The following is a 12,066-nucleotide window of genomic DNA, read 5'->3' as shown; positions in this document are numbered from 1 at the left end:
GCACTTTAATTTTGCACTTTAATTTTATTGACGGATTATCTGACCTACTCAGTGGCCTAGTGGTTAGAGTGTCCGCCCTGAGATCGGTAGGTTGTGAGTTCAAACACCGGCCGAGTCATACCAAAGACTATAAAAATGGGACCCATTACCTCCCTGCTTGGCACTCAGCATCAAGGGTTGGAATTGGGGGTTAAATCACCAAAATGATTCCCGGGCGCGGCCACCGCTGCTGCCCACTGCTCCCCTCACCTCCCAGGGGGTGATCAAGGGTGATGGGTCAAATGCAGAGAATAATCTCGCCACACCTAGTGTGTGTGTGACAATCATTGGTACTTTAACCTTAACTTTAACTTTTATCTAAGAAACAAAAGTTATTATTATTGTGACAAAAAATATCTGTTTCTCAGATGTGGTCCGTAGGGTTGCAATGCACTTTTCCACCACTTGTGGCAGAAGTGACAATCTCACACAAACCAAAGAAGTCTAAAGCTAATCATGGAAGTTTCCCCAAGCGCAAAAATTATGACTTAAGTGGTGAAGCTGTATTTTCATTTGCACTTTAATTTTATTTTAGGATTATCTAAGAAACAAATATTATTATTATTATTATGATGTATTATTAATTCAGTCAGAATGTGTTTATTTTAGCAGTGCGTAATTGTATGCACCGTAAATTCCGGACGATAAGCCGCTACTTTTGAACCCTGCGCCTAATTCATGGATTTTTCTTCGCTAACGGCCATAATGCAAATAGTTTAAAAAAACAAAAGAAACAAGCAAAGACACTGAAAAGGTGTCTTATTGTTAGTGCTATGGCGCCCTCTTTTGGACGAGTTTTCTCACTGCAGGTGCTGCAGTCCTTGTCTGTTTAGATTGAGATTTCAACCGGAATTACAAGTGCCGGTACGTATTCTAGCTGTCCATAGCGTTACTACTCGAATATATTCTTCTTTCAACTCCCCCCACCCCCCAGCAACGTTTATAAGTTTTAAAATATAACTAAAACAATTCCTACTTAGTAAACTGTCCAATGTGCGATGTCTGTAAGAGTGTTCTCATGCATATTTGTACGTACTATCGTATGCTAACACGTTTACAAGTGCCTGTGTTAGTATAATCAACATACATTTTGTATCGTTTTAGTTTCGTAAATTCACCAAGACTTCACCGTAAAGTTATTGAGTTTGTTTAGGCGATTGGAGAGCTAGCTTCCGCAGCTAGCTGGTCCATGACGATGACTTCTGTTTTGTTTGATCAGCCGTTTTACTGCCGTGTGACAGACCCCGTTAGGAAACAATTAAAGGTATGTAAATAAGCATTTACAAAATCTTTCTGAGTAAATAACTCATTTAGTTATCTGCGGCTTGGATAATATATGGAAAAATATTTTTTTATTCCAAAATGTAGTCTCTATAATCTGGAAATACGGTTGTGGAAGTCGCTTCCTCGCAGTCCCACTGTCAGACACGGCACAGGAGTCCAGCGTGCAGGTTTAACAAGATTTTTAATGCTCATATGTTTTTTTCAACCAGGTTTTCTCCCGACTTTTCAGTCTCACCAATCCTCCTCCTCCTGCTGCATCCGGCCGCTCACTGTTAAAGACAACAGATGATTAGATTAACACGTACCACCTGTGCAATCTAATCATCTGCCAGCTGTGTCTCGCCGTCAGCACGCCCCCGTCTGATGGCGCTCTGTTTTCAGAACCATGGACAGAGGCGGTGACCTTTGCTTCTGCAAGCGCACTGATCACACTCCCTCTCCACAACGGTAAATGGGTTTTTCATCCATTTTTATGAGTATTTTCTTTCAAAGTATATTTAATTAGTATTCATTTTATATTCAGCCTGATCCAAGCCTTGATCCTCTTTCACTGTAAGTAGGTTCGATATAATTATTGAATATGATTGAAATAAAGAGTTAGATTACTAATTCAGTGTAATATTTGAGTGGTCCAGGAGTCCCTCTGTAGTGGAAAAGTTGGGCCCTCAGGTAAAAAAAGATAAGAACCCCACATCTAAAGGTTGTTACCACGGTCTTACCTTATTGTGTATGACCACCACATTGTGGCTGTCTGCACTCAGCCAAGTGTCCATGGCCTTGCAGATGCTGCAGATTTTATCCAGAGCTGGTGCATGGTGATCAGGCCAGCCAAAGTCCAACACCTGGAAGACCAACATCATGGTCTATGAGGTGACTCCCAATGAGGCGAAAAAAAACAACAATGCTCAGAATTACCTTTGAATGAAGTTGACTAATGTCGTAACGCTTCTCGCTGAGGTTGAAGAGCTGAGGAAAGCAGAAAGAAAGCCATGATTGCACATTCGTTGTTTTGTCACGCGTTCCATTATCCTTTGACATAACTAAATATGTTTGTTACGTGAGACAATGAGATGGAGAGACAAGACACTTTCTCTCTATTCCTCCTGATGTCATCGACATTAAGGCTACTAATATCGCTAAAATTCGTTCCATTTTGTCCACTAGCGACACTGAGATCATTATTCATGCGTTTGTTACGTCTCGTCTTGATTAGTGCAACATATTATATTCGGGTCTCTCTATGTCCAGCATTAAAAGATTACAGTTGGTACAAAATGCGGCTGCGAGACTTTTGACAACAAGAAAGTTTGATCATATTACGCCTATACTGTATATACCTATGTACATATATACCTATATATATATACATATATATATATATACCTATACTGGCTCACCTGCACTGGCTTCCTGTGCACTTAAAGGCCTACTGAAACCCACTACTACCGACCACGCAGTCTGATAGTTTATATATAAATGATGAAATCTTAACATTGCAACACATGCCAATACGGCCGGGTTAGCTTACTAAAGTGCAATTTTAAATTTTGCGCGAAATATCCTGCTGAAAACGTCTCGGTATGATGACGCCTGCGCGTGACGTCACGGATTGTAGAGGACATTTTGGGACAGCATGGTGGCCAGCTATTAAGTCGTCTGTTTTCCTCGCAAAATTCCACAGTATTCTGGACATCTGTGTTGGTGGATCTTTTGCAATTTGTTCAATGAACAATGGAGACAGCAAAGAAGAAAGCTGTAGGTGGGAAGCGGTGTATTGGGGCAGGTGTTGTGCCGGATAACGCACCCCCGCCGTAGAATGCACCCCCTGACGGATAACACAGCCGGCGTTTCATTGTTTATATTCCCGAAAGATGACAGTCAAGCTTTACCATTGGCCTGTGGAGAACTGGGACAACAGAGACTCTTACCAGGAGGACTTTGAGTTGGATGCGCAGACGCGGTACCATGAGTACGCATGCAGCTGCGGCTTCCAAACATTTGATCGCTTGCCCGTACGTGCGTGCCGCTATGTGCATGTCACGTACGTAACTTTGGGGACTTTGGGGAAATATATGTGCTGTATGAACTTTGGGGAGGTGAACGGTACTTTGGGCTGTGGGATTGAGTGTGTTGTGCAGGTGTTTGAGTTGTATTGGCGGGTTATATGGACGGGAGGGGGGAGGTGTTGGTTATGCGGGATTAATTTGTGGCATATTAAATATAAGCCTGGTTGTGTTGTGGCTAATAGAGTATATATATGTCGTGTGTTTATTTACTGTTTTAGTCATTCCCAGCTGAATATCAGGTCCCACCCGCCTCTCACAGCATCTTCCCTATCTGAATCGCTCCCACTGCCCTCTAGTCCTTCACTCTCACTTTCCTCATGCACAAATCTTTCATCCTTGCTCAAATTAATGGGGAAGTCGTTGCTTTCTCGGTCCGAATCGCTCTCGCTGCTGGTGGCCATGATTGTAAACAATGTGCAGATGTGAGGAGCTCCACAACCTGTGACGTCACGCTACTCGTCTGCTACTTCCGGTACAGGCAAGGCTTTTTAATCAGCGACCAAAAGTTGCGAACTTTATCGTCGATGTTCTCTACTAAATCCTTCCAGCAAAAATATGGCAATATCGCAAAATGATCAAGTATGACACATAGAATGGACCTGCTATCCCCGTTTAAATAAGAAAATCGCATTTCAGTAGGCCTTTAAGATGTGACTTTAAAGTTTTATTTATATATATATATATATATATATATAATAAAATATCTATATAGATATATAGCTAGAATTCAGTGAAATTCAAGTATTTATTTTATTTATGTGTATATATATATATATATATATATAAATAAAATAAATACTTGAATTTCAGTGAATTCTAGCTATATATATATATATAGATATTTTATTTTATATATATATATATATATATATATATATATATATATATATATATATATATATATATATATATATATATATATATAAAATAAATACCGTATTTTTCGGACTATAGGTCGCAGTTTTTTTCATAGTTTGGCCGGGGGTGCGACTTATACTTGAATTTCAGTGAATTCTAGCTATAAATATACTCCTCCCCCCTTAACCCCGTCCCCCCGACACCGCCCACCTCAACCCACCCCCAATCTCCCGAATTCGGAGGTCTCAAGGTTGGCAAGTATGGTGATAACAACACTTTACTTGACTTGAACCAACAAATCTGAGCAGTCATGAAATATTAGATATTAGTTTGAGAAAGTCGTCATCACAGACTTTTAGAATACAGACAAAAACATTGTCTTTCATCAGCGGCAAACATTGTTCAGTGTTCTAAAATGCGTGCCGACATCACATAACCCGTCATGAGAGCGTGGCTGGAACTGAGAAGACGTCAGCTGTGCTTGCCTGACCTAATGCCATGTTCCTGCGTGCAAGGGGAATACTCTACCAGGTAGTTGTGGCCGTGCTTGGACCGCAGCATGGAGGCCACCTCGCGCAGGTTGGCGGCGTAGCTCTGCTCCTCCACGCTGCCGTGGAAGGAGACAGAGATGATCCTCTCCGTGATGTAGATCAGGTCCAGCTCACAGCTGTCCTCCGGGGACTGCAGCAGACTCGCACTCCTGTGGAAAGCCAAGCTGCTTTTCATGCACCGTGGATTTTTTTTTTAACGATTCAAGCTGACCTTGGGATGATTATTAGACTGTGAGAGATGCGTATCAACTGCCAGAGATAATACACCACGTGTGATTAAACTACTCAGACTGTAAAAATTGGCCTTTTCCCTGGATTGCTGTTTATTATGTTCCTAGTTCTATCTAATAAAGGAAATAGAGAAGCACTTTCAACCCACACTCTGCCTCACATGATGGTGCAAAACATTCTCACAGCATGATCCGTGATTTTTTACAGTTGATTTATTAAACAGTGGAATATTACCGTATTTTCCGGACCATAGGGTGCACCGGATTATAAGGCGCACTGCCGATGAATGGTCTATTTTCGATCATGTTTCATATATAAGGCGCACCGGATTATAAGGCGCATTAAAGGAGTCATATTATTATTATATTTTTTTTTCTACATGTAAAACACTTCCTTGTGGTCTACATAACATGTAATGGTGGTTCTTTGGTCAAAATGTTGCATAGATGATGTTTTACAGATCATCTTCAAGCCGCTTTCTGACAGTCGCTTCCGGAAGCGCCGTTTTGTGGGCGGTCTTATTTACATGGCTCACCTTCGGCATTGTCTCCTCCCCGTCATCTTTGTTGTAGCGGTGTAGCGTGCAAGGACGGGGGTGGAAGAAGTGTCAAAAGGTGGAGCTAACTGTTTTAATGACATTCAGACTTTACTTCAATCAATAACGGAAATGTGTCCCGTGAAAAACCGTCCGACCGGAACTCTCTAATAACTAAAGTTCCTTGGGTGAATAATGTAAACTCACTACACCGGTATGTATTAGCGCTTTCATGGCGCGTTTACTGACAGATATAAGTAAGAACTTTACACTACTTTATACTAGAAATGGCAACAGCGGAGGATGAATGTCCCATAACAAGAAGATAGAGAAAAAGAAGAAGCTTATCAACTACAAAGGCGGACGCGCGCACATTTTCAGGATTTATGCAGATCCCAAATACAGATCAGCAGGTACCAGAAGGTAAGAAAAATTGCTTTTGCATAATATTGCGAAACGAAACGCCAGGTAATATGTCTTACCTTATACACACACCATAATAATACTTGTATGTTTAACGCGCCGACAATCCATCAAGCGGTGCGGCTTCATAGCTTACCAAAGTCGTACTAAAACATTTTGACAACATTTAGCGCCGTGTTTAATGTTCTATATTTTCAATGGGACATATGAAATGTTGGTGTTCTTTACTTGAGTCATATTGCAGGTTACATGTAGCTCTAATGTGCGACTGCCATCTACTCATCACACTTATCATTACGCTTCAGGATGCGCCATTTTGTGGGCGGTCTTATTTACGTGGCTCACCTTTGACAGCGTCTTCCCCCCGTCATCTTTGTTGTAGCGTGCAAGGACGGGAGTGGAAGAAGTGTCAAAAGGTGGAGCTAACTGTTTTAATGACATTCAGACTTTACTTCAATCAATAACGGAAATGTGTCCCGTGAAAAACCGTCCGACCGGAACTCTCTAATAACTAAAGTTCCTTGGGTGGATAATGTAAACTCACTACACCGGTATGTTTTAGCGCTTTCATGGCGAGTTTACTGACAGATATAAGTAAGAACTTTACACTACTTTATATTAGAAATGGCAACAGCGGAGGATGAATGTCCCATAACAAGAAGATAGAGAAAAAGAAGAAGCTTATCGACTATGGTGTCGGCACGGACTACAAAGGCGGACGCGCACAATTTTTCAGGATTTATGCAGATCCCAAATACAGATCAGCAGGTACCAGAAGGTAAGAAAAGTTGCTTTTGCATAATATTGCGAAACAAAACGCCAGGTAATATGTCTTACCTTATACACACACCATAATAATACTCGTATGTTTAACGCGCCGACAATCCATCAAGCGGTGCGGCTTCATAGCTTACCAAAGTCGTACTAAAACAATTTGACAACATTTAGCGCCGTGTTTAATGTTCTATATTTTCAATGGAACATATGAAATGTTGGTGTTCTTTACTTGAGTCATATTGCAGTCTACATGTATCTCTAATGTGCGACTGCCATCTACTGGTCACACTTATCATTACGCTTCAGGATGCGCCGTTTTGTGGGCGGCCTTATTTACGTGGCTCACCTTCGGCAGCGTCTTCCCCCCGTCATCTTTGTTGTAGCGGTGTAGCGTGCAAGGACGGGGGTGGAAGAAGTGTCAAAAAGTGGAGCTAACTGTTTTAATGACATTCAGACTTTACTTCAATCAATAACGGAAATGTGTCCCGTGAAAAACCGTCCGACCGGAACTCTCTAATAACTAAAGTTCCTTGGGTGAATAATGTAAACTCACTACACCGGTATGTTTTAGCGCTTTCATGGCGAGTTTACTGACAGATATAAGTAAGAACTTTACACTACTTTATATTAGAAATGGCAACAGCGGAGGATGAATGCCCCATAACAAGAAGATAGAGAAAAAGAAGAAGCTTATCAACTACAAAGGCGGACGCGCGCAAATTTTCAGGATTTATGCAGATCCCAAATACACATCAGCATGTACCAGAAGGTAAGAAAAGTTGCTTTTGCATAATATTGCGAAACAAAACGCCAGGTAATATGTCTTACCTTATACACACACCATAATAATACTCGTATGTTTAACGCGCCGACAATCCGTCAAGCGGTGCGGCTTCATAGCTTACCAAAGTCGTACTAAAACATTTTGACAACATTTAGCATCGTGTTTAATGTTCTATATTTTCAATGGGACATATGAAATGTTGGTGTTCTTTACTTGAGTCATATTGCAGTCTACATGAATCTCTAATGTGCGACTGCCATCTACTGGTCACACTTATCATTACGCTTCAGGATGCGCCGTTTTGTGGGCGGCCTTATTTACGTGGCTCACCTTCGGCAGCGTCTTCCCCCCGTCATCTTTGTTGTAGCGGTGTAGCGTGCAAGGACGGGTGTGGAAGAAGTGTCAAAAGGTGGAGCTAACTGTTTTAATGACATTCAGACTTTACTTCAATCAATAATGGAAATGTGTCCCGTGAAAAACCGTCCGACCGGAACTCTAATAACTAAAGTTCCTTGGGTGAATAATGTAAACTCACTACACCGGTATGTTTTAGGGCTTTCATGGCGCGTTCACTGACAGATATAAGTAAGAACTTTACACTAGTTTATAATAGAAACGGCAACATCGAAGGATGAATGTCCCTTAACAAGAAGATAGAGAAAAAGAAGAAGCTTATCGACTACGGTGTCGGCACGGACTACAAAGGCGGACGCGCACAATTTTTCAGAATTTATGCAGATCCCAAACACAGATCAGCAGGTACCAGAAGGTAAGAAAAGTTGCTTTTGCATAATATTGCGAAACAAAACGCCAGATAATATGTCTTACCTTATACACACACCATAATAATACTCGTATGTTTAACGCGCCGACAATCCATCAAGCGGTGCGGCTTCATAGCTTACCAAAGTCGTACTAAAACATTTTGACGACATTTAGCGCCGTGTTTAATGTTCTATATTTTCAATTTGACATATGAAATGTTGGTGTTCTTTACTTGAGTTATATTGCAGTCTACATGTATCTCTAATGTGCGACTGCCATCTACTGGTCACACTTATCATTACGCTTCAGGATGCGCCGTTTTGTGGGCGGCCTTATTTACATGGCTCACCTTCGGCAGCGTCTTCTCCCCGTCATCTTTGTTGTAGCGGTGTAGCGTGCAAGGACGGGTGTGGAAGAAGTGTCAAAAGATGGAGCTAACTGTTTTAATGACATTCAGACTTATTGCAGGTCATAGCACAGTCTACACGTATCTCTTATGTTTGACTGCCATCTACTGGTCGCACTTATCATTACGCCACGTACCAAGTAAAATAGCTTCGAGGTCGGCAAGCAAAACCAGAATTATTCCGTACATTACGGGTTGTAAGACATAAACTGTGCAACATTTTGACCAAAGAACCACTAATACATGTTATGTAGACCAGTGGTCCCCAACCTTTTTGTAGCTGCGGACCGGTCAACGCTTGAAAATTTGTCCCACGGACCGGGGGGGTATTTATTTTTATTTTTTATATATTTGTATTATTTATTTATTTATTTTTATTTTTTATATATATATATATATTTTTTTTTTATAAAGAAATACAATCATGTGTGCTTACGGACTGTATCCCTGCAGACTGTATTGATATATATTGATGTATAATGTAGGAACCAGAATATTAATAACAGAACGAAACAACCCTTTTGTGTGAATGAGTGTGAATGGGGGAGGGAGGTTTTTTGCGTTGGTGCACTAATTGTAAGTGTATCTTGTGTTTTTTATGTTGATTTAATAAAAAAAAAAAAAAATAATATTTATTTTATTTTATTTTTATTTTTTTTTAATTTCTTGTGCGGCCCGGTACCAATCGATCCACGGACCAGCACCGAACCACTGATGTAGACCCCAAGGAAGTGAGCAGTATGAGCAGGGTGTTGGGGGGGATTGGACCGGTACTTTTCAGAGGCGGTATAGTACCGAATATGATTCATTAGTATCGCGGTACTATACTAATACCGGTATACCGTACAACCCTAGTGCGTAGTATTTCCTATAGTGGATTATGTACCAAAGTATTTATCTCATTACCATGGCAACCCTGTGTAACGTACTTCATTTTTCTCCCATATTAGAATCAGTGCTGCTGTTAAGAGTCTTAAATTGGCTTGAAAAGCAAACACGGCTGGTGATGTCATACCCATGTGAACAATATGCAGCGTTTTTTGACAGAACATATCAATGTGACCCCGAGAGCGTGAGTCGGGATCAGGGTTACACGGGAGGGGAACACGGCGCTCATATTTCCCACATTAGTCAGCTGTGAGAGGCTCGGGGAGGAAATTGCCGGCAAACATCTGGGAGAGATCGTCCCGCTCGTACTGTACGGCAGAATGTAACTTGCTATGTGCGCCACATCTGGACCCACTCAAAGTACTTTCTGGAACGTCCTCATCGCCCAAGACGAAGAATTTGTTCTCAGGTAGTTGTTAATTGTTTATTTCAATAATTTGTTGTAATTACTTTGACTATTCTCCGTTCTTTAGTTTATGGTTTATGTTCATATACATTGGTGGTTTATACATGCTAACTGATAGCATGCTAACATTAGCTTGCTGACTTTCTTGGCTAATTTTACATTTGTACTATTCATAGTCATTCAACTTGGTACTTGAGGCATTTTAACTGATAGCATGCTAACTGTCTTAGCAAATTGTACATGTGTACTATTCATAGTCATTCAACTTGGTACTTGAGGCATTTTAACTGTTAGCATGCTAACAATAGCATGCCGACTTTCTTAGCTAATTTTACATATGTACGTTTCACAGTCATTCTAACTGTTAGCATTTTTAACTGTTAGCATGCTAACAATAGCATGCTGACTGTCTTAGCTAATTTTACATGTGTACTATTAATAGTCATTCAACTTGGTACTTGAGGCATTTTAACTGTTAGCATGCTAACAATAGCATGCCGACTTTCTTAGCTAATTTTACATATGTACGCTTCATAGTCATTCCAACTGTTAGCATGCTAACAATAGCATGCTAACTGTCTTAGCAAATATTACATGTGTACTATTCATAGTCATTCAACTTGGTACTTGAGGCATTTTAACTGTTAGCATGCTAACAATAGCATGCTAACTGTCTTAGCTAATTTTACATTCGTACTACTCATAGTCATTCGACTTGGTACTTGAGGCATTTTAACTGTTAGCATGCTAACAATAGCATGCCGACTTTCTTAGTTAATTTTACATGCGTACGCTTCATGGTCATTCTAACTGTTAGCATGCTAACAATAGCATGCTAACTGTCTTAGCTAATTTTACATTCGTACTACTCATAGTCATTCGACTTGGTACTTGAGGCATTCTAACTGTTAGCATGCTAATAATAGCAAGCTGACTTTCTTAACTAATTTTACATGCATACGCTTCATGGTCATTCTAACTGTTAGCATGCTAACAATAGCATGCTAACTGTCTTAGCTAATTTTACATTCGTACTACACATAGTCATTCGACTTGGTACTTGAGGCATTTTAACTGTTAGCATGCTAACATTAGCTTGCTGACTTTCTTGGCTAATTTTACATTCGTACTATTTATAGTCATTCAACTTGGTACTTGAGGCATTTTAACTGGTAGCATGCTAACTGTCTTAGCAAATTTTACATGTGTACTATTCATAGTCATTCAACTTGGTACTTGAGGCATTTTAACTGTTAGCATGCTAACAATAGCATGCTAACTGTCTTAGCTAATTTTACATATGTACGCTTCATAGTCATTCTAACTGTTAGCATGCTAACAATAGCATGCTAACTGTCTTAGCTAATTTTACATTCGTACTACTCATAGTCATTCGACTTGGTACTTGAGGCATTTTAACTGTTAGCATGCTAACATTAGCATGCCGACTTTCTTAGTTAATTTTACATGCGTACGCTTCATGGTCATTCTAACTGTTAGCATGCTAACATTAGCATGCCGACTTTCTTAGTTAATTTTAAATGCTTTCGCTTCATAGTCATTCGACTTGGTACTTGAGGAATTCTAACTGTTAGCAGGCTGACTTTCTTGGCTAATCTTACATGCAAACGCTTCATAGTCATTCGACTTGGTACTTTAGGAATTCAAACTGTTAGCATGCTAATAATAGCATGCTGACTTTCTTAGCTAATTTTATATGCATACGCTTCATGTCATTCTAACTGTTAGCATGCTAGCAATAGCATGCTAACTGTCTTAGCTAATTTTACATTCGTACTACTCATAGTCATTCGACTTGGTACTTGAGACATTTTAACTGTTAGCATGCTAACAAAGCATGCCAACTTTCTTAGTTAATTTTACATGCGTACGCTTCATGGTCATTCTAATTGTTAGCATGCTAACAATAGCATGCCAACTGTCTTAGCTAATTTTACATTCGTACAACTCATAGTCATTCGACTTGGTACTTGAGGCATTTTAACTGTTAGCATGCTAACAATAGCATGCCGACTTTCTTAGTTAATTTTAC

At 40.2% G+C, this 12,066-nt stretch overlaps 1 protein-coding gene across 9 annotated transcripts in view; it reads right to left on the bottom strand.

The window, feature by feature from the left end:
• tns1b (tensin 1b) overlaps positions 1-12,066 on the bottom strand; it is a 391,203-nt gene that overhangs the window by 100,652 nt on the left and 278,485 nt on the right. For all 9 annotated transcript variants that reach the window (XM_072912000.1, XM_061926568.2, XM_072911997.1 and 6 more), the window contains 3 exons: positions 4,776-4,947; positions 2,239-2,289; positions 2,043-2,165 (listed from right to left, as the gene is read on the bottom strand). In XM_072912000.1, coding sequence (XP_072768101.1) covers positions 2,043-2,165; positions 2,239-2,289; positions 4,776-4,947 — 346 coding nt within the window. The remainder of the gene's footprint in view (positions 1-2,042; positions 2,166-2,238; positions 2,290-4,775; positions 4,948-12,066) is intronic.

This window comes from Nerophis lumbriciformis, linkage group LG31, assembly GCF_033978685.3.
Source record: "Nerophis lumbriciformis linkage group LG31, RoL_Nlum_v2.1, whole genome shotgun sequence".
Lineage (NCBI taxonomy): Eukaryota > Metazoa > Chordata > Actinopteri > Syngnathiformes > Syngnathidae > Nerophis > Nerophis lumbriciformis.
The sequence above is the reverse complement of the archived record's forward strand: the minus strand, read 5'-3'. Positions and strand labels throughout refer to the sequence as shown.